Source organism: Xyrauchen texanus, chromosome 5, assembly GCF_025860055.1.
Source record: "Xyrauchen texanus isolate HMW12.3.18 chromosome 5, RBS_HiC_50CHRs, whole genome shotgun sequence".
Classification (NCBI taxonomy): domain Eukaryota; kingdom Metazoa; phylum Chordata; class Actinopteri; order Cypriniformes; family Catostomidae; genus Xyrauchen; species Xyrauchen texanus.
In genome coordinates, this window is record NC_068280.1 from 19,600,741 (window position 1) to 19,627,954 (window position 27,214).

The window sequence follows — 27,214 nt, forward strand, 5'->3', positions numbered from 1 at the left end:
TTAGCTGGGTATTTTGCTGTATGAAGCCTTCTGCGTTTGCATGATTGTGGATCAGCTCATTGAAGATAAACGTGCTGAAAAATGTTACAAAATTTGTGCTATTCCAGAATTATGTGCTTTTCCTGTTGCTTTTCTTTCACTGTTGGAAGGTGGTCTGTCTGTCTGTCTGTCTGTCAGTATCACTGTGTGGTCTCAAATGTCTGAGAAAGGCCAGCGGGTTCACTAGTTCTCTCAACTCTACCAACCATCTTTGCTTCACTGTCATCAGAGGTTATAATTTGCGTGTTTTTTGAGCACGCTTTAATTTCATTAACTTCTCAAGCAAAGATTGCAGACTTGCATATATCAAACTGTATGATTTTGTCCGTTAGTTCACTTACGTGTGGGTAAAAAAACCTATTGAAGTGAAGATCGTGTAGAAAATAATTAAATGGTTTCCATTTTTAAGTATAGTTTGTCACGTTATGCAAAACGTCACCACTTGAGTACAATTACTTATCATTCATAGAAAAAAATGAAACCATTGTAACATAAATTTGTGCCTATTGCCCACCCCTAAGTTCACTTAAAATGACCCTGTATTTACAATTGACTTATCAAACTCCGATTGAATCCGCTAAACCACAGACAAGTCTACTAACATGTAACCTGGTGTCTCTGAATTGCTTATGTACTATGTTTTGGGTACTGACAGACTGGGGCATTGGCCACCCTTCCCTCCCATACAAGAGCCATAAGACCATCAATTTGACCAGTGACAATTCAACACTTGTAGGGCGACCAGAGCACTACATGTCTATCAGCACAAACTCAAACTCACCAGCGGAGACTGTGGCGAAGACACCGGTCAATGGACAGCCTGCTAATGTGAGTTTCTTGATAAACTTAGATGATGGGCAGGACAGAAATATGATGAATCTAGTGGATTGTTTGTCAGTCAGTTTTGTTTTTTTTCAATACATACCATTCAATGCTTTATTTGGTAATTAATTTACATAGTTTGTAATTGTTTTATGTAATGTTACACTAAATTCTTTTAAACTTTCACAGGGAGTGCCTTCTAAAATGGTGAATATAAGTTTCCGGGACAATCCTGTTGCTTTAAGAAACAAAGGTGAATGCTTTTAGACTCTTTTTGCAAACACACCTTTCTCCTTCCACATGGTTGAACTTCAGATGTCCTTTGTTACATTACAAAATTTAGAGATTTGACCAACATTGTGAGAATACTCAAAGTTTTGTTGAACTGTTGTTCTCTCCCCACCTATGTTTTAGACTATGAACTTATAGCTTTGAAAAATCATAGGAGGAAGTTAGAATTTTTCAAGAAAAGAGGTAACATCATTTAAAAATGCTCAGGCTGTAGCAATTTAAAGTGAAATGCCTAATTAAGGACTGTGGTTTATTAATTTAAATATGCGGTGGTTTAATTGCATCAAGCACACTCTTAATTTAGCGTATTGGTGAGGGACATGTTGACTGTCTGAATTCACAATGGTAGATGGGTTTTCTTGTTTTGCATTCTAAGGGCCTAAATGATTGAAGCATGTATTTAAATGTGACTTTCACCTGTAATGTTTGAGCATAAATTATTTTTTATTTTTGAAAAAAAAAAATTTTTTTTTTAACATTGATCCTCTCCATGCTGTGAAGTCTGTCTGATTTTGCTGCTACCCTATTTGTCTTTTTTTTTTTTTTAAAGCTTTTAAGCTGCACTAAAGCTAATGCTCTGTCCTTCAGGTGCCAGTGTTAGCTCCTGGGTCTATCTCTGTGGTAAATGAAGACTGTGTTTTCTGTGTGCTGTGATTTACTGTAATACCGCTGATATACACAGATGATTCAAAATATTATGACTACCTGCCTAATATGCTTTTGGTCCTTTTCGTACCACCAAAACAGCGGCGACCCGCTGATACATGGAATTTATAAGACCTTGTTGGTCCAGCCCATCCCACTGATGCTCAGTCGGATTGCAGCCCCATACGCAGCAGGCTGCGATACACAGTGTGTGACACATTCCTCTCCTTACCATAATTACAATTTTCTGTGACTTGGGCCACAGTAGACCTTCTGTCAGTTCAGACCAGACAGGATAGCCTTCATTGCTCTCGTGCATTGATGAGCCTTGTGCATTGACCGAGCCTGTTGCCGGTTTGTGCTTTGTCCCTGGTTTGTGCTTTGTCCCTCCTTGGACCACTGTCGGTAGGTACTCGCCACTGCTGACCTGGAGCGCCCCTCAGGCATTGCTGTTTCAGAGATGCTCGGACCCAGTTGTCTGGCTTTAATAATTTGGCCCTTGTCAAAGTTGCTCAGGTCTTAACTCCTGCACATTTCTCCTGCATTCAGCATGTTGACTACGAGAACTGATTGTTCTCTTGCCATCTAATCAACCCAGAACTTCACTTGTGGCCTTGTTAGGAGATGATCAATGTTATTCGGTGCACCTCTGATTGTTCATAATGTATTGGCTCATCAGTGTATATCTGAGGACTGTTGTTTCGATTAGTTTGTTTCTTATTAGTGCTGTCAGTCGATTTGAAAAATTTGAATCGCATGATTTTTCATAATTATTTTCCAATTTAATCGCATATTTTGAAAGTGCTGAAATTTCACGCTCTCTCTCTCTCTCAAAAGCACAAAAGAATATGTAATTATATTATGCTTTATCTTTTTCTAAACAAAACTTTCCACATTATAAAGATAGAAATGCACTAAAATATTACCAATTAAATTAATGTGAACGTTTCGCTGTCTAAGTGGGAGGTTAACCAATTGAAAGCTAGTCTCACCATAGGTTGTATATTCATTGCAGTGCACATTAAATCTCAAACTCTCATCCTTCACAATATTAATCAGCTGGCAGACTGTGGCTATCCGCTTTGTCACAGCAATAGTAAATCCATGATTCGGGTCAGTGACCGCATCTAGCGACACTTTGAACTCCACGTGAAAAGCGCTTGTAAACAACATCTCATTCTGTATTTTGTGATAGTTAAGACTTGACGTACTTCTGTGGTAATTAAATTGTGCAATACAGTGGCTGCAAAGTGTTTCTATCACAAGTTCCTTCTGGGCTTGCTTTGATCAAACAAAGGGGAAAGGACCTCTTAATCCTTGTTGTACACTGACAAGGCTGTTATGTGTGTTTGTGATGTGTGGGTCAGTGTAATAACTTCAGGCGGACACATCGCAAAGGTTCCACCCTACTCCGTCCAGTATTTATGCTGGTTAATGCTTTATGAACGTAAATGCGTTAATCGCGATTAAGAAAAATGTACATGTCAAACTTGTTAAAATTTATTCCGTGAGGTAAAGCGTTCATTTTGACAGCTCTATTTTATATGTATGTGTAAATGGTTAATTTGTGATCCATGCTAAAAAAAATTATTAAACATTCAGCTTTAATCAGCCTTAAGTGGTTATCTGATTATTCTTGTCTATTCAAACTATCACAGTATTAAAAACACACAGGTTTTTTCTAAATGCTACAGAATGCACTTCTTCTGAGAAGCTTTTTGCACTCTCAGCCTGTTTGTCTCTTGCATTTTGTTTAAAGCCTACATACTAGCATGCGAGTATGAATGTGTCGAGCGCTCACTTGGTCATGGTGGCTTTGGTTACAGTTTAATGTCATATGAGCAGGGAAGGGTGTGTGTGTGTGTGTGTGTGTGTGTGTGTGTGTGTGTCTCTACTGAAATGCATGAGCAGGTTACAGTCTTACAGAAATTTACTATGTGTGCATTATTCTAATGGATTATCTCTGTGTTCACCTCTTATGTTTGTTAGGAGGCTCGGAGTCTGACATCTCTGATGTAAGTATATTATTGCATAAAGTATTGGATGTTGTAATACAAAGGTTTCAAAACACTTATCAAAAATAATTAGTCTTTAACAATTGTTTTCATGATCATTCTTTCACATTATCTTATATTTTCTTTTACTGGTAACAGCTGCAGGTTCCTTCCATCAGTGCCTCCTCCTCTGGCTGGTCATGGGATCATGAAGAGGAGAGGAGGCGGCAGGAGAAATGGCAGATGGAGCAAGAGCTCCTCCTGCAGGTACCACCAAATCACAGTCTTTTCTTTACCATAACAGTGTTTATGTGAACAACATGCATGGAGCATTGAATCTACATTGGCAAGAAAAAGTATGAGAATCCTTTTGGATTTACCTGCATTTATGTATAGATTTATCTTTAAAATCTGGTTTGAACATCATCTAAGTTACAATAATGAACAAACACATTGTTTTAATAAAACAAATTATTTTATTGTTCTTGTACATATTGAATACATTTAAACATTCAAAGTGTAGGTTGGAAAAAGTATGTGAACCACTTGGCTAATGATGTCAACAAAAGCTCAAAGTCTGGAATTGACAAACCTGGCATCCAATTAATGATATTAGATTGGAGGTGTGGGTTAGAGCTACATAGACTTATAAAAAGCACTCAAAAATTTTGAGTTTGCTATTCACAAGCAGCATCTGCTGTCGTGGCCCATGCCTCCATAGAAAAAAAGATTTCACAAGACCTACAATCAAGAGTTGTTGCTTTTGTATAAAGCTGTAAAGGTTTACAGAGTTATCTCAATGAGCTTAGATATGCATCTGTCAACAATTAGATGATTTAACACAAGGAGATGATTTAGATCTGTGGCTACTCTCCCTAGAAGTGGCCGTCCAGCAAAGATGACTCAAAGGGCACGCTGCAAAATGCTCTAGCTGCCACTCTAGGGTTCTTTTTTTACCTTATAAAGAATTGAAGGTATCATTAAAACTGGTTAACATCTCTGTTCATGAGTCTACTATATGGAAAACATTAAACCGGCATGGTGTTCATTGTAGGACGTAATGAAGGAAGCTGCTGCTTTCCTACAAAAACATTTCTGCATGCCTGCAGTTTGACAAAGACCACCTTGACTCTCCACATCGCTACTGTGAAAATGTTTTGTGGACTGATGAATCTAAGGTTGAATTGTTTGGGGAAAAAACATGCAGCACTAAGTATAGCATAAAAAGGGCACAGCATACCAGTATGAAAAACACATCCCAACGGTGAAGTATGATGGAGAGAGCATCATGATTTAGGGCTGCTACAGGGACTGGATTGCTTGCCATCATCCGGGGAAAAATTAATTACCAAATTTATCAAGATTTCCTACAGGATAAAATCTGGTTGGCTGTGTGCCAGCTGAAGCTCAGTAGAAGTTAAGTGGTGCAGCAGGACAATGACCCTAAATATAAAAGTAAATCCACCACAGAATTGCTTCAAAATAAGAAAATCTACCTTTTGGAGTGGCCCAGTCAGAGACCACACCCAATAGAGATTTGATGGAATGACCTCAAGAGAGCCATTCACACCAGACATGCTAAGAATATGACTGAGCTGAAGCAGTCCTGTAAGGAAGAATGGTCCAAAATTCCTTGAGAACCGGAAACGCTTGGTTGAGATTATTGCTGCCAAAGGAGGATTGTGTGTGTGTGTGTGTGTGTGTGTGTGTGTGTGTGTGTGTGTATCAGGGTTCGTCATTAATGCTTGTCCTGGACATATCTATGTGAGGCTGATTAGGGGGAAATACCCTGAAACAAGTTTCACATATTAAAAGTTATTTCAGATAATAGAAACCATTGTATTGATCAAGTCACGGGGGTATGGCTCTATTTGTTGGTCATAACACTAGTGTGTGTGTGTGTGTGTGTGTGCGCGCGGCGTGCGCGTATGTATATATTTGTGTGTGCGGGGGAGACTAGGGAGCATTTCAACCAAAATTTAAATAAATGTAGGATATTATGGACATTGTTTGTTTGATGTTCTTAACCGATTTACTTTAACCAGTGTCTTTGTTTGTTTATTTTGCTGTGGTAGCATGTAGGATTCTTTTGAAATAATTTGGCGAAGTGATATGGAACCGTTATGCGGTCAAAACCTGGAACTACTTTATAGCCGTGTGTTTACTTGGAAGAATAATTGCACTCCTTAGAATGTGTCAACCAATCGGTATCAAGCAGAAAATCCCAGGGGATCAGCAGTTACAGAAATTCTCAAACCAGCCTGTCTGGCACCAACAATCATTCCATGCTCAAAATCACTGAGATCACATTTTTTTCCCCATTCTGATGGTTGATGTGAACATTAACTGAAGCACCTGACCCGTATCTGCATGATTTTATGCACTGCAGTGCTGCCACATGACTGGCTGATTTGATAATTGCATGGGTGCCAGATGGGCTGGTTTTGAGTATTTCTGTAATTGCTGATCTCCTGGGATTTTCACACACACAGGCTCTAGAATTTATACCGAACGGTGCCAAAAACAAGAAAACATCCAGTGAGTGGCAGTTCTGTGGATGGAAATGATTTGTTGATGAGTGGTCAACCGAGAATGGCCAGTCTGGTTTGAACTGACAAAGTCTACGGTAATTCAGCTAACTGCTCTGTACAGATGTGGAGAGAAGAATAGCATCTCTGAATGCTATTCTGAGATGCGGGTTGGCACTACACGATATTAGGCAGGTGGTTTTTAATGTCGTGGCTGATCGGTGTATGCTGGACCTTTTTTGGCTGCTTTTCCTTCTCTATTCAGTCCAACTCACCAATTGCAAATACTATATTTTTTTTTTTTTTTTATTAAGGCAAAAAAAAATATTTTTATATTTTCATAACAAGCATATAAGTAATAAGCCTGTAGATTAAAATTATGAGATAGAAACTTAATCAAGTGTCTAAACTTTTTATCGGCAATGGCACTGCTGGTTTTACGTTCTCTTGTCATTTTGCTGCAAGGTGAAATTAGCCAAAAAGGTGTCTGGATTGGCAATACTGTCAGGGCAAATCTGAGGTGTATGTGTATACTATATTTTTGCTTTGGTGTGTTTCAGGAGAAGTACCGTCGTGATCAGGAGAAGTTGGAGGAGGAGTGGAGGAGAGCTCAGCAGGAAGTCTATGAAGAGGAGCTCAGGGGTCCTGAGGTAAGAAGACTATTATAACTTAAAAGATTTTGGAGCTTTTGAAGCTTACAAATTTTAACATCTCTGGAAATGAGCAAGGAGATAATGTCAAAAGCAAGTGGCAATCAGAATGGTATTGATGTTTAACAAATAAGTTAGATAAAATCAACCCTCATGTTGGAAAAACATTTCTAAATAACCAACGTGACAAAGTCATCTACACTCAATGCTGTGTAGGCCATTCATGACTCACTCACAATTTGTTTTTTTATTATTTATTTAAATTCTTTATTTAACCAGGAAGGGTCCCATTGAGATAATAAAATCTCTTCTTGGTCAAGACGGCAGCGCATATACATTTCGTAATAAAATCCTGAAGATAACAATTACTACAAATACAAATGTTTTAGGCACTTGCAAAAAAAGTTGCATAGTGAGGGTGATTTAAAAAAATAATGCAATTTAATTGTTTATTTATCAACTAACATCATAGTCCAGTAAATGTAAAAAAGCTAAATCAATATTTATTGTGACCACATTTGCCATCAAAACAGCACCAATTCTCAGAGGTACAGCTGGACAGTTTTTCTTGGTTGTTTGCAGATAGGATGTTCAAAGCTTCTTGGATAATTTGCCACAGTTCTTCAATCTATTTATTCTGCCTCATTTGCGTTTGTCTCCATGTAATACCAGACTGACTTTATTTTCAGTTGGGGGCTTTGTGGGGGTCATGCCATCTGTTGCAGGGTGCCCGTTCTTCTATTCTATTTGCAAAAGGAATGTTTGAGTCTAAAATGTATATATCCTACTGATACACTAAAGCTGAAGATATAAATAACCTTCTTAAGACAAATGTTTTTGTGACCTATCTTAAGTACCTAAGTACTGTATTTTATTGGACTGTGTTATTTCTTGTCCATCTTGGCATGTAAATTAAACATTTAACATTTTACTAGGGCTGCCCCCTAATAGTAGACCAAACATCAGTCGATGAGAAGAGTCTTGGTCGACCAAGTTTTGATTGGTCAGTTGGTCACGTTCAAAACGACGAACCCCATTATTTCTGCTGGTTGAATGCTAGGTGGTACTATGGGGTAATTTTTGTTAAGCAGGGTTAGGGTTAAGCCTACACAACAAAGCGAGACGCCTTGATTTCAAACTTTGAACTTAATTTTTTATTTATTTTAACAAAAAATTCTAATGAAACTGGAAGTGAAGGGTAACATCTCTCTGGCAAAGAACCTACTTCATCTGTGCATTCTCTACTATTTATTTAGTTGTCATCATTATATGATAGCCATCATTCCTCAAAACAATGATGACTTTCTAGAGAAAGCGGTTTCTTTTTTTGCCTTTTTAAAAAAACATTTTTACATAATATTGACCTCAAGACTTGCCAGTCTATTGCATACTTTGGTAACTCAAAGACAATGTAAAGCTTTGTTTTAATGAATCAAATAGCTCTGCTGCATTTGACATGGTAAGTGATTTTTCTAGTAACAAATTAGCAATTTAGCATGATTACTCAAGAATAAGGTATTGGAGTAATGGCTGCTGGAAATGGGGTCTGTCTAGATTTGAACAAAAATTACTTTTCAAAAAGTTATGGTGCTGTTTTTTTACATCAGTAATATGCTTACTATACTTTGTGATCAGTTGAATGCAACTTTGGTGAGTACAGCAAAACCTGTACATTTTATTACAAACATTTGGCTGCTAGTGTACAGTATATTGCAATATCCAATTACATCAAGTCCTCGCTGTCTGCTGAGGGATCTGTGAATATTCTTGCTTTAGTGATTTTGCATTGAAAATTTTATTTATTTAAAAAAAAAAAACTTGTATAACAAACCACCTATCCATTTAAACATGCAAGTTGCTGAAAATTGCTTACAAAAACAAAGACAAAAACAATTATAAATGTAAAAATAATAATTATAATGATGATTATGATGATAATCACTGAAATATAAATCCTGGTTTGAGGTGAATGTGTTTTTGTATTTTATGTTTTAATCACATATGTATAGGCTGCAGAGTTGTAGTCACTGAACTGTTCTGTGGCAATAAAGAACTGAACTCAAAGCACCTCCTGAGCTGAGGTGTGAAGTAATTTGCAGCACTCATAGATGATGCTGTTCTTGCAAACAAAGAGTGAGAACCCTTTACATGTGCGTGTTCCACAATACTGCATCCCTTATAACCATTATTTGTAATGGTAATGTGATATTATTATTATTATTATTATTATTATTATTATTATTATTATTATTTAATACATTATTGGGAAAACGAGCCAAATATCGTCTTGATCAAAGGCATCAGCTATTGGCGAACACTCTGACCATCGTCGATCGCCGAGATCATCTTCTGTCGGCACAACCCTAATGTGCATTTCTTTCTATAAATTAACAACATTTTCAGACAGTCTCCTTGCTGGTTTTTCCGACACATTCAGAGTCATTACTGCTTTTGCCAGTGTCGCTGCTTCTCGCTTTGTGTGCGCTTGTAAAATTGATATTTTAAAGGCTCATTATTATGGTTTAGTATTTCTCTGTAATGTAAAACAGTGTTATCAATGTTACTTATTCATTCTTAGTCCTGGAACTCAAACCATTTTCTGAGGCCCCCCAAAAATATATAAGTAATTAAATTAATATAAAAAACATGCAACATCTAGTCAACTAATGCCTTACACTACACTAACGGCTATTAGTCGACTAGAAAAATCTTTGGTCGGGGGCAGACCTACATTTTACACAATATCTAAACTTGGCACGATACGGAAAGTTTCTAACGATGCATAACAGTGGTTCTGTTGCTTTAAATCTCAGCAACCATTATACATGATAAATAGAATAATAACACTTTCCTCCTATGGGCATTAGGAGCAGAAAACCCACAATGTTATGTCAAATGGAAATGCAGCGCCTTATATTCCACCTCCCTTCAACCAATCCACTGCTTCCAATTCAGTGGCACCTAGTCAGCATACAGAGAAGGTGGGGATAACACAGAACAGACAGACCACTCTGCAAATAGCAGCAGGACACCATTCACAGAAGGCAGAAACCGAGTGTGATTCAACAACAAAGAATCAGTGGTAAGAATTGAAATGCATTCAAGTTGAAAAATAAGCTGCAGCTATATGATGCTCTTAATGCAAAGAATACCATCATTATGTAATGTTTATTTCAGAATCTAGACTGAAATAGTATTGTCATTATGTGTGGAGTTGTACTCTATGTGGTCCAAGTACAGTATATGTAAATCTTGCTGCTGCTTTGCTTATTTCTCATATCTGTCTGTCTGCTGCTGCTGTTGCTTACCGTGTGCTGCTTCAGGCCAGAGGAGTCCTATGGGTTTGCCAAGCTTACAGTTTCTGACAGGTCAGTTTGCTTTGTGGGCTATATGTGCTTGTTTTAATTACTTTTTTGTCTTTCCAGTATCTTAAAGGTGAAGTGTTGATCATTTTTTTTATAAAACATTTTTTTTAATGCTAAAGTACTTCTATCCCATTTCAAGAGAAACATATAAGGCAGAATTATGGACACTGAAGCTCTGCTGCTTTCTGAATATTTCTGTTTTTTGTAGGGTGCACTGATATGAAAATTTGTTGCCGATACTGATTTTAACAAAAACTATAGACCGATTACTGATATTTTGCAATTTACCTTATTTTGTCATAAGATCACTGTTTTACTTAGGAATGACTAAAACAATTAGCATCACACAAAACCATATTGCAATTTCAATCTTTATTCAATAAATCATGCAACATTAATGGTTAGTCATACCGATATCTCAGAAGTGAAAGTCTGCTGGTTTCAAAGCAATTTGGATTGTTTTCCTTATGTAGTTTAAAGGTAAGTGCCATTTTCACAACTGTCACATCAAGTATTGGTGTTTTTCCTGCATTAGTGTGAGAACGAGACTGAATAAAAAATTAAATATAGCATGTTCTTAGGAGTGCTTGCCGTTCTACATATTGTGGCTGTTTCTGGATTGTGCATGTGAATTCAGAGTTTTTACAAAAGTGTGTTACATAATTTTTTTCGTATCTGTTTTTGTTCTTATTGCTGATTTGCAGATTGTTTTAATATGGTCAATAATTGGCAGATAAATATCAGCAGCCGAATCATCGGTGCATCCCTAGTTTTTTAACGTGTGAACATTTGGCTCAACCAGCAGCATGATTTTGGTGAGGGACAGCCTGTTTGTCCAAACGGTGGAAGATTGGGCAAGACTGAAGGGGTGGTGGAGTTTTTTGGAAGCATGCGTGCTGCCAGTTGTGGTGCAGAAATACACACTTCACCTTACCAGTGTGGCTTGGAGTGGTGCTAGTTTTTCATTGCTGTTTATTTGTTCATTGTGTATAGGACAAAGTCAAAGTCAACTCCTACACTTGAAAGCCTTCACAAACAAGATGCAAAAGGTCTGATTACTTTTTTTTGTTATTGTAAGTTGAACTCTACCAGGTACCACTATTTATAGTAATTTTTTCTGCCATTTTCCTTCATTGGCTGCAGGAAGCGGTAAGAAGGGGCAGCTGTCGCAGGCAGAAAACGAACGTCTGCAGATTCTGGAAGAGATGAGGAAGAAGACACCGCTCCTCACAGACAGCAGCTGGATCCGTCAGCGCAGTACCGGCATCAACAAAGAGCCCATCACATTGGGAACACCAATCAGAAGGTCCTTGCCTTTTTGGCTTTATCTTTTTTCCATTTATTATGTATTCAGATATTTTCTATGTCCTTCTACTGTTTAGATTCTCGAGTTGAAAGACCACAAAGTGCTATGAGAGATATGAAACTAGTATAGCCTAGGAGATTGATTGCAGGGGACAATTGTCAAATATGCATTTTAGAGGTCATTTTACTAAATTATTTGTCCACATAATGTTGCAGTTGGCCAATAAGAATCAAGTATCCTAGAGAATCACATAAGAACTATTTGACATTTTCCTTGACCGCTCTTTGAAATGACCTAGCAAAACAATTTCCTAGCACTATTTAATTGCAAAGTGAGTGTTTAATATCTGAATCTGTTCCTCCTCATCACAGATTTGAGTCTATGGACAACCTTCACTCAAGTAACTCTTGGTCCAGGCAGTCTTACTCTTCAGGTATCGCAAGCAGACCTCACTCTGCAAGGGGCAGCACTACGATCACTTACAGAAGTGGACGCAGCAGCCTGGGCCCTGGCTCAGCCATCTTTTCTACTGGTCTGAAACAGAGCTCCTTTTTTGCCTCCAATTCTCCCACTCCACCAATCACAGCTTCTACTGAGCCGTTGGTCCCAGAGTCATGCCCCAACTCTCAGCAGCGTGGCAGGTATGGAATGGTTATGGCCTAAACTTAGGGGTAGTTCATAATGATTTTGTGCTTTTTTTTTTTTTATTTTTTTTTATCAAAAACCACTGCCCAATTTAAGAAAACTATGTGCTGCTCTCTTTTCTGAAGAAGGATCTCACTCTACCTGATGTTTAACCCCAGGTATTTTAGCATTTACTGCTTGTGTTCAGAATGGAATAGCATACTGCTTACTGCACAATGCATAGTGTATACTGTAAAATAGTACATTAAATGGTACACATAAGTGTTCGACCGATATGGGTTTTTTAATATGGGATAGCAATATTCTGAGAGAATGGTGGCCGTTAGACAAATATAAAGCTGATATATCATGTAATTTAATATGGTAAATAGCATATACATAAAATTGCTTTAAAAACCCATTTAGCACTATACTTACTCAATTCCACACAAAACTTTAACTTTGTAAAAATAGAAATAAAAAAACTTTAAAAAAATTACTAGTACATTTTAGATAGCAGTTTCTGTATAGTTATACAATTTAAGTTATTTGTTTGCGCATAAAGAAATTGTTATATTAGAAGAAGGAAATAACAATAGTGCACGCAATATTTCAGCAAGCGGTTGGCAATCGCATATTCTCACAAAAATGTATCAATCTAATTGCAAAAAGCACATCGTGAATATTAAACTTTGAATGGTAAATGTTTAGATTTCGCTTGCCAATGTTTGTGTAGTATAGTGGTTGCAGCAGCAAGATCCTTTCACTGCGTGTTGAGAATAAAAGTTGTTACATGCAATGTGTGTTTTTGTCCAAAGACAAGATCCACGCTACCTATTTGTCATTTAATTATCTCCCTTTTAATGCCCTTTCTGTTTTTACATTCAGTAGTTGATCAAAAACAACAACATAGAAACCTTTAATTCTAATCACACATAGGACAGATGAGATGAAGCTGTTCGAGTCTCTCGCTAACATGCGCTCATTAACGGATGCTCTTTACAGAAATGCCAGCTTTATTAAAGAGGCAGTATTGTTTTTTTTTTTAACACATACCTGTAAATGGTACAAATTATGTAAAATATTATCAAATTTATTGATTGAGGACATAGATTTGTTCATTATTATACAGCCAAAATGATAAACTAATAAAATATAATTGGTGAAATTAATATTTTTGTAATGTACCTAGTTAAAAGGTCACCTGTATAATTAACAGCATTAGCTTGGAGGGCATTTCTTTCATATGTAAGCAAAATGGACATTATAACTGAAATATTCCCATATGAATCAGTGTCGAATCAGGAGCTTGTGAATCAGAATTAAATTGGGAAATCTGTATCAATATAATAATCTGTATCAATGACCTTAGTCATATTACGGAACAACAAAACAAACTACGTTTGGTCATTTTAAATTTCTGACAGCTTTTTCACTTGCTAGCAGGCGATTCTCTGTGCCCTCATGGCTTGAAAAACCAATCTGACAAATGTGGAAATGTATCTGCCGATAATGAAAAATTCTGACATCTCGCATTTATCGCATATTGGTCGACTACTGCACAATAGTCAACGGTAAATGTTCCAAACAGTAGTATGGTTCTTTGTTGTTGCATGTTTAATGCAGGAATTGTTGGAGTCCAGATATAATTTTGGAAATCATATGTTGTTTTTGTTTTGTAAAAAAACAAAATATATTCACCTTTTGCTCTCCAATTAAATTAAGTCAATTTAATGCTAAAACTTTTAACACCCTGTAATGTAAAAATTGTAATACTCCTTTTGACACTTTCACAATGTCATGTGGATTTATTATCACAATGCCGAGTGTGGATCCAGCATCCCACACAGTGTGCTCTGGTATGATTTGTATTTGTAAAAATGAATTGGGGCATCAGGGTATTCCCTGTACATAGAAATTTACTTATGCATATTGCAAAAAGTAGTGAAAGAAGTGTAGTATGCTATTCCAATTATTCCCTCTGTTAGGCCCTTAATGTACTGTCATGTCTGCCGCCTGCCTCTCTCGATACATGTAGTAAAATCATGGCAAGGGCAGAGTAATGCTGTCTTCTATCTGACTTTGAAATCTGACACTGGCATGTGGTGACTGTAGGCTTATCAGTGGCAGGCGAATGTGCTCGAGGTGTGAGCAGCCACTGGGGAAGGGAGCTGCCATGGTCATCGACTCCCTGGAGCTCTGTTTTCACATTGGTTGCTTCAAGGTGAGACTGGAGGTCACCTGAAATGGAGCGAGCTGGCCCTCCTGGTTCTGTTGCACCTAGCCTGGGTTTCTAACCTTCATCATTTGGGGACAAAGGAATTATTAACCACCTAATATTAATGAATTCCTTCTATTTTGGTGTAGGCAATCAGAATACAAGTAAATCAAATATGCAGGTCAAATTAGTCTTAAAGAATTAAAACAGGACAATTCCTTTTTGAATTTTTCTTTCTTCCTTGGAACACAAAAGTTGCGGCCTGATAGCCTTTGTTCCCATTCACTTTCATTGTATGGCAAAAAAGAGCAGCGTCAACATTGTTCAGAATTTCTCTTGTGTTCCACAGAAGAAAAAGTAATATGGGTTTGGAAAGTCATGAGGGTGAATAATGTTTTGATTCAAGATTACAATATGCATGAATACACTCTGACTCTGATTTAGAAATGGATTAATTCTAAGTTTAGAACATAGTGTGTTGTTTGCTGTAGGAAATGGAAAATTGTAATGCAAAACAAAAGTCCAGCCTGTTTTCTGATTGCCTTATTGCAAATAAACTCTTATAACTCTACTCCATAAACACACCTTCTTGCTAACCTCAGCACAGCCAATGAAAGTCTTACCTGACCTGTCCATCACAGGGATCCTGCCAGTCACTGATCACACAGCCTCTTTCAATCACAAAACACTTAATTTCTTTGGTCTCTTGCTTTCCTTCCAGTTATTTTTGTCCCTTTAAGACTTCTACCAGGATGGCTACTTTGTGCAGGGGTGGTTTGTTTACTGTAGCTGCTTGTTTCTTAACCGCAGCATAGGACAGTGACATCACTTTCACCAGCCTTCTCTAACAAAATCACATTTTCAAAAGAGCTATGGTGGAGGATCTGCTAATGCTGCACTTGAATCACTTGTCTTTTCTAATGAATTAACTTAATTTTGGCTGATCTTGGAGTTGCTATTTGCCACCCTGCTTGGAAGAATGGGAAGAAACTGTTTATATCCTCTGATATTGAATCCGTGTATTGAGGATTCCATGAGGTTATGACATGTTTGCATACACATTGTTTCTGATTGGTCTTGCAGTGTGTCAGCTGCAGGACTGACCTTGGGAGAGGAGCTGAGTCCGGAGCTCAGGTCAGAGTCCGACACAGACAGCTCCTCTGTAACAACTGCTACTGTAGACTCCGAGGTAAGCAACAACCAGCATCCCATAATTATGCAATATCATATTACCAATAGTGCTGTTGTTCTGAATATTAGCATGGCTGTAATTTGCTCCTTGATATTCATTAATGCAGCATGGATGTGAGTGATATTTTCCTTTTTTTTCAGTTCTGTAATCAAGAAGTTAATATCAAGTAAATCACGGTTTTAAAAAGGGCAGTTATTTTGTCAGTTTTTGCTCTGCACACAAAATAGTACCAAGCAAGACCAAATAATGATAAACCGTTTCATGTCGCCATGCAGCTGATTTGGGCCATGTCCAGACTAATATGGTTGCTTAAAAAATAATCCTTTTTCTCTACGTTTTGGCCTTCTGTCCACACGGAGATGGTGTATTTGACCGCGAAAACTGAGATTTTCAAAAACGCTCTACCAAGCGGATACATTTAAAATGTCATATTCACATTGTAGTGTGGACATGGGACATGGAGATATCTGAAAACGATGTATTTGTTGTCATTTGACAGTCATGTGATCTGTTCCATCCAAAACAATCAAGATGGTGGCCCATGTTTTAGCGGCATTGTTGTGCCTGATATTCATTGTGATAGCATTGGTAAAGGTCAATATTACCTTGTACAACTTTTTATATTGCATTCCTTCAAAGTCAATGGGTAATTTACTTGGAATTGCTGTCCAGTGACTGAACATGAGGACAGTTGTGTTTCAGCCCGTACATGTAACGTACATTTTTCACATGCGCAGTAAGGGGATTTAAGATTTTTCATACATTTCAGTGTGGATGAGAAACCTTTGGAAAACGCTTGAAAATGCCAGTGTCGACGGAGTGTTTCAAAAAACGAAAATGCCATTTTCAAAAGTATCCGGATTAATGCGGATGTAGTCTTAGTGATGTTACACTAAATATTGGCACTATTAAAATGCTATTTACTCTCAGATTAGTGGACTGGATTTAACTGTTGCTTGGTATGATGCAATTCAATACATGTATATTTCTATAGGATTATGGTTAGTACTAGTTGTAGTAGTCTCCAGACTAACCATATGCTTTCATTTCCATATGAAACTTTACCAATAATGATGCTGGTTCCTGATTAAATATAAACATTGGCTCAACCAATAGTTTGAGTTTGGGATGGCGCTATCATATTGCCACACTAGTGGTGGAACTAGTGGCTCAGAAATGATATGCTTCACCTGTAAACCCATCTCAAAGTTCAGTCAAGGGTTAAGCCTCAAAGTATGTCCTAAACACCAGTCTGAAATGTTGAATGTTGCTAAATTATTCTTCCTTTTTAGAAAGTTACAGAGCCGTGCTTTATTCTGTCCTATAGCTCCAAAATCACTTGAGGGACTTGTTTATGAAGTTTGATTTTCTTTAAACTTAGTTTTTTTTTTTATCATGAATACATTGCTCTTGCTTTAAAGGGGTCATTACATACTCTCATATATATATATATATATATATATATATATCTCTATATCTATATATATATATATATATATATATATATATATATATATATAATTTGTTTTCTCTGAGGTCCACCTTATAATGTTAGTTAAAATTCTTTCACAAAAACATATTCCATCATTTTTCACCCCATCGGCCCTTTGTCTGAAATGCTTGGTTTTAGCTTCAGCATCTCCTTTAAACTTCAATGTAATTGGCTAACATCGTGCAGCCCCTCAAATACAGCCATGTACACAGATGAGCCAAAACAGTTTGACCACAAGTGATGCGAGTTGATAATCTCCTAACAAGGCCACATGTTCAGGTCTAGGTAGATTAGAGGGTAAGCGAACAGTCAGTTCTTGTAGTCAACGAGAATGGGCAGGAGTAAAGACCAGAGCAACTTTGACAAAAGAAAATATTTCTGAAACGGCAGGGTTTGTGAGGTGCTCCCATTCAGCAGTGGTGAGTACCTACAGACAGTGGTCCGAGGAGGGACATACCGCTTACCGGCGACAGGGTGTTGGGTGCCCAAGGCTCATTTATGTGCGAGGGTAACAAAGGTTGTCCTGTCTGGTCCAAAACGACAGAAGATCAACTTGGCAAAAGTCACAGAACATTTTAATTATGGTTATGAGAGGAATGTGTCACAATACATAGTGCATCGCACCATGTTGCATATGTGGCTGTCACTGCAGACTGGTCAGAGTGCCCATGATGACTCCGGTCCACAGTCGAAAGCAGCTACAACGAGCACATGAGTGTCGTAACTGGTCCTTTGAGCAGTAGAAGAGGGTCGCCTGGTCCGATGAGTCCTGTTTTCTTTTACATCATGTGGACGGCCGTGTACGTGTGCACTGTTTACCTGGGGAAGGAATGGCACTAGGATGCTCAGTTTTAAGCTGGTGGAGGGAGTGTGATGCTCTGGGCAATGTTCTGCTGGGAAACTCTGGGTCCGTCCATTCATGTGGATGTCAATTTGATGCATGCCATCTACCTAAACATCATTGCAGAAATGGTACAAAGGTATTCCCCGATGGCAGTGGCATCTTTCAGCAGGATAATATGCCCTGCCACACTGCACTTATTGTTTGGGAATGGTTTGACGAACATGTTGAAGAGTTCAAAGTGTTGCCCTGGCCTCCAAATTCCCCAGACCAACAAGTCCGATCTACAGCAGCTCCACCTTGCATCTTACTGGACTTGAAGGATCTGCTGCTAATGTCTTAGGCCAGTTTCACATATCCTCTGTGAGTGGGGCTTGAGCAGTGCATTTTTGTTTCAGCACCCATGTTAACACGCCTTTCACATTGCAAGCATGAGTAGCAAGGTGATGTGTCCCAGAAGCATCCCAGACGTGGCAATGAGTGGATAGTTTCAGCGCTGAGCCTTTTTTCGCCACTCATGCTGAGCTCAGCAGCTCTGGGTGCATTGGAAAACAAAAAAAATCTGGAGATTATAGAAAACACGCAAAAGCAAATAAACATTATTTAAACCTAACCACAATACACTACAATTTATAGATCTGCACACAAACACAAAATAACTAAATAAAGAAAATAATTAATAAATTACATGTCATTGCTTTTGCCTTTTATAGAGAGAGAGAGAGAGACCGTTTAGAAGAGACTGGCCACTGGTATTACACTGACGTAGAAAGCAAGTCCCGCTAGATACAGACTTCACCTTTCAATCAGCTCGAGAATGTGTGTGTGCATTAGCTGAACCAGCCTGAGGTAAAAAGCTAAAGAAGCACAATTGGTGATACTATTGCTGTCAGATTTTACTGCTGATTTTAAATGCGTCTTTGATCGTAATCTACACCAACCATTTTGGAAATGTCAGTCTTTCCCCATTCAATTAGATGGGAACTGTATTTTAATACCGCTTGTTTACAAAGAGAAAGCTGCCAAGCCTGCACGAGAACATTCCAGAAATGACTGCAGAGTGGACTGACTTGCCTTGAAAGAGGCTTTGATATATTAACCTATCACGACCAAGTGCACGTGACTGCCCACCATTGCTGTAGGAACCTTGAAAAGAGACGCAGCCAATGTGAAAGCCCAAACACAATGTGAGATGATTTATGAGGTTACATTTCTGCCTCACTGGGTCACGTAACACAACAGCATGAAGTTAATTTCCTTGAAGTGCTTCTATGGGCGCAGAGCCAACAAAAGGGCTTCTGGTAAGACTTCTAAGTTATGTTGTAAATGGAGTCATTAGTTTCATTTGATATGCTGCTTTTAAAAAAATCCATTAATTTTTCGTGAGTCAGCGTGCTGATAAACGTGAATAACTTTCAACATTAACACATCTGTGGGTCATTTTGCTTTATTTTAAAATAGATTTAAAAAAAAAAAATTATTTTTTTTATCACTGTACAATACGTTCCTATTCGTTAACATTATTAAATGCATTCCTATATCCACTGTGTATTTTCACATTTGAGAATTAATGTGTTCATACACAAGCTGTAAAATGTTGCGTTCAGATGCTTTATATGGAGTTAGGATGAAAATAATGTGCATTTCAAACTGTTCTGAGAAACAGTGCTGACAGATATTACACTGGATGTTAAGTCATTCACTAAATGGGGAGCAAGGGAGCATCCTATAGCTCTCTGTGCTGCCAAGTGCATTCTGTCCTAAAATCTGACCATAAATTCAGTTTCCGGCTGGAGATTATATTTGGAGCATTCAACTTGTTTGGCAGACATGGGACAATGGTAATCAGTATTTGAATTCAGAATTCATAATCTATATTTTTATTTTAACATGGTTGGCAGTGATTGGATGATGCAGGCCATTGAATCAGAATTAATTATGATAATTTCTGATATAATGTCTAACTTTTCATATAGCCAACTCCTGGAAACAAAGAATTAGATTTTTTGCCCTCTATAGCTTTGTATTATTTTACAAATGTGGTCCTAATTTTTTAAGAAAATTATTGACTCTAGAAAAATAAACATATTATTTGCTTATTTATTAAGATCTAATAGTTACAAATTAAAAAGGGAAATGGAAAAAGCACATAGCAGTCACGCTCTGGTCTCTGGAGGATAAATATTAAACAGTCATGGCATATGCAACATATGAAATTGGTTAAGATTTTTCGGTTTGGTCCGATAGTGTTTTATGCTGCCTCATCTTTCAATTTCAACAGTTCTTTCGCAATGCTTGAATCATATTGTGACTGGTTCACAAGCAATCCATGCTGATATGAGCAGAAAACACAACATAATTCATGCTAAAATGTGCTGGACTCACTTAATACAATCCACGGTGAAACATAACGTACTCGCATATCATCTTGCACTTATGCAATCAGTAACTTTGTTTAACTTCAGTCAAAGGCCAAAGCAGAGACTCTGGACATCTCTCATCTTCCATAGTGTTTTTTTTTCTGGAAGAGAGATGGTTCTCCCAGCTTGCGGCAGCAATAGAAAAAGGCAGAACAGATGTGTTTTTAAATGTTGAGCTTTTACAACGCAGTGCACATCTGCAGAAACGCATCTAGAGCATGTTTACGTAGACTCATAATTAAATATAGTGCAGATGGGTGCAAAAATGCATCCAGGAGGTGTTTATGCTCAAAACAGCAAGAGAAAGAATGGGGTCTCCTTTTAAGAGTTATAACTTGACATTGCCTCTTCATGGCATCGGGAGATACACTGTCAAAGCGGGTAGTCTATTGCATGTTTATGTAGATATTTTTTTTTTTAAATAAATAAATAGTCCAGGCACAAATTGTCTTGTGTTAGTCCCCTTTGGAATAGTTGAGTAGAGGGCTGATCTTGTTCACCTTTCTGACTGATCGTCAGTGGGCAGATCAAGGGTGCGATGATTTAAAAGTAGGTGTTGATGTCTTGCTATAGAGGCAGTCATGCGCTGATGCATTCATCTGTTTGACATCACAAAGTAAATCTTAAAATGTAAACGAGCTGACTTTGCAGCCTTGTTTAAATAAATGCTCTTTTGTATTGAGTTGTAAAATGTTTTTTTATAATGATCTCTTACACATCAAAAGATCAAGGGAAATTGTATTCCTCCTGACACAACCCCTATAAAATCTGCTTTAGTTTACAAGAATGACACCTTTCTAACAGAGACATTTCAAATGTGTTTTTATTTTTTTCTCTTAGTCTGTTCCACCATCTCCAAATGACCAAAATGGATTGCATCAAATTGAAGAGGAGTATACCACAGAAAGGCCTGCAGGAATTGCAACTATTACCACAACCTAACCACCGCAACATGCCTTATCCACTGCTTCACTCTCAGCTAGACTTTTCACAATCAATAAATCGAGACTCCTATAGCTGTAATTGTTCTAATACCATGACTTCTACATAGTGAAAAGTTAGAACATGTTATTTTGGCCACCACATCATTGCTGCAACCCCTGAGGTTGTTTCTGTACTGGCTAACACCCATATTGAGATGTAATGTAGAAGAGTTGTGCATTCCATGTGGCATTAGTGGCAAGTAATGGCATGTCTAATGTGTCTCAAGATTCCTAAGATCTGTTTTATATGTTCTTTCTTTCTTAAGTGATTCTATTCTCAGAAATCATTTAAATTTAGCACAAATTATGTTCTCTTATTTCTATAATGCTTTATAAGCTTTGCGCTCTCAGATTTATCATATTTAATAAATGCCTAGCACACTTTGTTTTTCCTCGAACTCTTATTGGTGGTGGGGATGGGAACTACTTTAAAGGTTGAGTCATTGTTTTTATGTAGATTAAGAGGATTTGTAAGTGCTACCTGCTATGGTAGTAATGTGTATTTGATTTAATTGTTGTTCTGTCATGCTCTTAAGGGTGATGAAATGGTCTGTCCAGTAGGTGGTGCTCTGGGTGTAAACTGTGTACAGTTCTGTTTTTCTGTTTTGAAGATACTGGGCTCTGCCAATCAGATGACCTGTACATGGGTACAGCATATCATCATAAAACAAAAATAAGATCAAATTGCCTGAAAAGTTACCACCCAAGCCCCTATGTTAGACATTTGTGTTTGAAGTTGACATGGAATTTAGATCTGCAGACTGCACTGCATGTCATATTGCAGTAAAACTAAATCAAATCATGTTGCTATTTTATTAACCCAGGTTCTCAGTTTAAGCATATGTGAGTGAAATGTCATAATTTACTAATTTCTTTTTTAATCTGTACAACTTTCTAGTTTGACTTGTACATCATGTTCCAAGTCTTCTGTAGGTGTACAAAGCATTTTGATTGGAATCAATGGGGAATTTAAAGGAAGAGGAAACTCAAATAAAAACTATCTTTAATAATTTACTCACATTTATGCTGTCTCAAACGCTCTCATTTTTTAACGTATTTTGATCGAGATGTGATGTGAATGTAGTCATAAAATGGAAGTCAATGGGGGCCAACACTTTAAAGCTCCAACAAGGATATAAAGGCAGCATAAAGGTAATATATATGATTTATGTGGTTTAATCCATGTCTTCTGAAGTGATGCAATCTGTTTTGTGTGAGAACAGACTAAAAATGTAACTCCTGCTGTCTCCCAGGCATGATCATGATTTGAAACTGTATTATGCTTCCTAGCACTTGACACATGCCCAGAGCCAGTGCTTAACATGGGCAAATGGCAAGATTCTTTTTAAAAAGGAGTCTTATTTTGGTCGTATGGATTATCTTTATGCTGGCTTTTATATCCTTTTTGGAGCTTGAAAGTGTTTGACCCCATTGACTTGCATCATATCTAGAGATGGGAATCATAAGGAATTTAACTGTTCTGATTCCTCCTAATTGATTCCTGTTCCTTATGGTTCCAGTAACAATTCCAGTTATGTACATTTGAGGAAGAATTATTTGAAAATGAGAAATGCAATTCTCACAGTTCTCATTTAATTTTGAGTTGGACATTCATAACTTGCACAACAGTGTACTATACCAGACTAGACTGGAAGGGCCTTATGTTTCATGCTGTAGATTCAAAGGAACCAGCTCATAGGAGTCATTCTTTTGGTAGTCGGACTATACCGAAGCGCTGTATGTTTCGCGCTTTAGATTCAACAGATCGCATGGATTGCCTTTGAGTATTTCGCCTGCGGAATTTCAGCATGCAAAGTATACGTGACCATGCCTTAAGGGTCAGTAAATGAGAGATTATACATCTTTTGGGTGAACTATTCCTTTAGGTAATTTTTGTAATTTTTATTTTAAGTAAAAATCTTGCTGAAGCGCTATGATAATTAGGTCCAAAGTGGCAACTTGAGTTCTTTTTAGCACATTTTAGGGTGAGCTGTTCCTTTAAAAATGTTTTACTGCAGCCTGTTTTTTACCTTTGCATGTCATTTTTCTCTTTCTCCTCTGAAATGGAAACATTCCCCAGGCCTAATAGTGGAAATTTAAGAGTGGCTGAAAGGCATGACCAGACATTTCAACTTACTGTCATGTATTTGCTTCACCCGTCTGAAGCACTCATCTCCATTTCCATCATTGTAGCCTCATTCTGAATGTCTGTACATGACATACTTTTACTCATACTCGCCGTTTGGTGTCCATGCTCATGAGTGTTGGTGTAATAACGGTTACCTGCATGCCTTTTTTTCTTCTACTATACTTTCATAACCAAATGACCAAGCAGCTTCCATTTCCCCAATTCTACTTAATTTGCAAATTCAACTGTACAAGTGGGATACTGCTTTATACAAACCACTTAAAGGCTGTTCACTCAAAAATAAAAATTCTGTCGTTATTTACTAAACCTCATGTCATTCCAAGTATGTATGACTTTTCTTGAAACACAAAAGATGTTAGGCAGAATGTTAACCTCAGTCCTTTTATTCACTTTCAGTTTGCAGTATGGAAAGTATATGAATTGAACTTGAATGGTCATGTCTGCTTTCCACAACTAAAAGAACAGTAATTAAGAAGATAGTTCTCTTCCATCCCTTTTCTGTTCATGCAGATACCTCCTCCCTCAGCAGCATATTCTTCCCAGAACTGTACTGAAAGTTGTGACCTTAGTGCACTAAGAGTTCACCCATATCAATCATAAAGCATTCAGTTCATGCCTGCTGCAATGTTTCAGATGTGTCGTCTTGCTTGTGATGTTCAATCATGCAATCTGAGATCTGTATCTGCTGGCTGAGGTCAACAGATCCTCTCTGAGAGACAAAGGGGCAATTGCTATCATTGTTGAACTAATTTAAATATACCCAAATAACCCTGCAGTTGAATTTTGTATGTGGTGCTAAAAAACTCAGCTTGAGTCAGATGATACTGAACACAAGAAGGCCAGTCAAATTTAATAAAGATCAGTCTATGCATGTAGTGGGTGCCTGACACGGTTTGTTTTTGTCTTTGTATAGTGTCAACAAAAGTAGCCCTATTTATATGGAAGTAAATGAAACGCAACCTATTTCAGTCCTTACTTGTTTATCTTATTTATGTTGACATTTAATCGCTCTCTCTGTTGCACTTAAAACCTGAATATTTTTACTGTTCCCTTCAAGGCACATGCTCTTTTAAGGGCATGGTAGCACTTCTCCCTTTATATGGCAATGCAAAGAGTTTATTTTGCTTATTCTTTACCATTATGACAGAACTACTCTAACCCGCAAAAGCAGCATATGGGTTCCCAGCCAAATGTAGGATGTTTTGGTTTCCCTTACAAAGCATATCCACAAACAAGCAGCTCGGCGTAGCTTGGGAAGGGCTTTTGAGAGAATACAGGCTGGTTAGGAAAATACCAGCCGACCCCAGTCATTGCATATTGTGGTTTTTCTGCATTTCCCTCAGATATGCAGAAATCTCTCAGATTGTCTATTACAGGAAAGTGATGTTGTGCTGGACAGTGAAATTGGTCATTGGTCTTGGGGATCACTCTTCCTGTTACTGTTCATGTGACTTACTAATAGTATTCCTGGAAATTCATGTGAACAACAAGTAGCCTAAACTGCATTGTCAATATGTAAAAATACACATAATTAAATTTCCCATGGGTAATGAACGGAAACCCAGAACATTCAATGCTTAAAATAAACAGTGTACAGTTACACAATAATGAACAAAGAAAGGGGTTGGAGTCAAACACCATTTAACAAAATGTAAGGATTTTCTCCATTTCTTATTGCAACTACAGTATGTCAAAATATTTAGAAGTGGAAAGGATTTATGCCATCATACCAGCTTTCCTGTCAGTAAACTGCACAAAGGGTTATTCCTCAAATTTCCCAAATCACTCTCTTTCAGTTTATATGCTAAATGTATTTCTGGAGAGTATGGTTTAGGGATAGACCTGTCATTTTGTGTGTATATTGTGGTTTGGTTCTTAAAAAACAGTCATGACTGGCTTTTAGCCTTGGAGAATTTTTGTGGTCACACTGGAATTTTTGTGGTTCTGTGGTCACCCCAAAGGCCAAGTTTTGATAAAGCTTTGACCACTAACAATCTCTTGCAATACTGCAGTTTTAGATATTTTCTATACTGAATATTGAATTATTTAAAGTTTCGAACAGTTAAAGCTGCACTACCTACGATTTCTTTTTTGTGTATTTCTTTTGTTACAATTAATTAACAAAAGTATATTTATTGAGTACATAAAAAAACCCTGTTTTTTCTTACCCCTATTCACTAATCTAAGCCTTCAATTATAATTTTTATTTAGAGCTGTCAGGTCGAATTTGGCTAAAAATCACTCCATGTCATTCCTCCATGTGTGTTTACGTCATGTCCGTAATCTATGAAAAGAAGGACCATATGTGTCCCGCTCGTGTCTGCTGGGGAAGCTATGGCGGTTCAGTCACTCCCAGTACAGGACGGCAGCGAGAGGACATCAGTCTCGGGATGGGTGTTTAACTGGTATCTTGTTTACAAAGTTGATTACTTGCTATAATATGTGGATATATTTTCTGGTAGGGTTGTTGAATCATAGTTCATTAATATACATATGAATGAAACTGTTATAATATCACTGTTATATTGCATATTTCAGCATTTTATTTTCATATTTACTATAAAGTATACTACATTTACCACACAACCTCAACCCCACCACCGCTCAACAACTTTTGGGCAAACACACCACACCACACAACCTCTACACCCCTCAAACCTCTAACCTGTTTTATTCAGGAGTGTGCTGAATGGGGTGCCAAACATTGACAAGACCCACATCATGACCCATGAGCATATAAACAGGTTGATAATGTTCTGAGAGTAAATCAAATAAAAGGGTCCACTTTGTGGTTTTTTTTACTTTTAAACCAGACTCCTGATATAGAGTGTTAAATTGAATACTAAATTACCATTGTATTGAAGTATGGTGAAATAATCAATTAATAATTTTATTCAGCCTTAATTCAGTTTTATTACCATATGATAGAAAGCAATCGCAGAATGGTCCCATCAGTATTCATCTAAGAAAATTGTGCATCATTCATTGAGTGCATGTCTGGGCTTAAAAATACAGCTATGCAGAAATGTTTATCTTCTCTGTTGCATGTTCTACTTAACAGCTGATGTGGCCCCAGTACCAAAATAATTGCACACCCCTGCTCAATTGAACATGTAAGACTATTACTGTAAATTGGCATTCAGATTTTCTTGAATACCAGCAAACACACAAATGCATCAAAACTTATAAACGTGTATGATTTTGCAAATCAGCATGTTCTAACCTGCAGGCACATAATTTATTTTGTCATTTTCAGCAACAGATCATGGGGGGAAAACCCCCGAAGCAATAAATGTTTTATACATAAAAAATTAAAAAAACGTTTCTTTACGTTAAGTAGCATTTAAACATGATTTCATCAATTTAAAAATGTGTTAATATGATACATCTCCACTTTATACAGAGCACCCCCACTATTTTCAGAAGCACCCTTAGTGATTTTAATCTAGAACTGAGCCTGCAGGTAACTTTTACCTTGATATTCTTCCATGCAGAAGAGCTGTGCTGAAACACAACTCACGTTCCTCTGTAAGTTGCTTGCAATTTGAGATGTCAACCACAGATATTGCGAGTTCCATAGTGCAGCTTTAAAACACTGGTCTTTGTTTGGACCAGTTTGTACACTAAAAACAGACTCAGAGCTTGTTTTTGAGAG

At 37.4% G+C, this 27,214-nt stretch overlaps 1 protein-coding gene across 1 annotated transcript in view; it reads left to right on the plus strand.

The window, feature by feature from the left end:
- LOC127644395 (LIM domain only protein 7-like) overlaps positions 1-23,765 on the plus strand; it is a 60,383-nt gene extending 36,618 nt beyond the window's left edge. The window contains exons 18-31 of the mRNA XM_052127540.1: positions 695-867; positions 1,051-1,114; positions 3,787-3,812; positions 3,951-4,058; positions 6,880-6,969; positions 9,837-10,051; positions 10,293-10,337; positions 11,328-11,383; positions 11,478-11,640; positions 12,012-12,281; positions 12,411-12,443; positions 14,380-14,488; positions 15,566-15,671; positions 21,268-23,765. Of these exons, the coding sequence (XP_051983500.1) occupies positions 695-867; positions 1,051-1,114; positions 3,787-3,812; positions 3,951-4,058; positions 6,880-6,969; positions 9,837-10,051; positions 10,293-10,337; positions 11,328-11,383; positions 11,478-11,640; positions 12,012-12,281; positions 12,411-12,443; positions 14,380-14,488; positions 15,566-15,671; positions 21,268-21,290 (1,481 nt within the window). The 3' untranslated portion in view covers positions 21,291-23,765. The remainder of the gene's footprint in view (positions 1-694; positions 868-1,050; positions 1,115-3,786; positions 3,813-3,950; positions 4,059-6,879; positions 6,970-9,836; positions 10,052-10,292; positions 10,338-11,327; positions 11,384-11,477; positions 11,641-12,011; positions 12,282-12,410; positions 12,444-14,379; positions 14,489-15,565; positions 15,672-21,267) is intronic.
- The last annotated feature ends 3,449 nt before the right edge of the window (positions 23,766-27,214 follow it).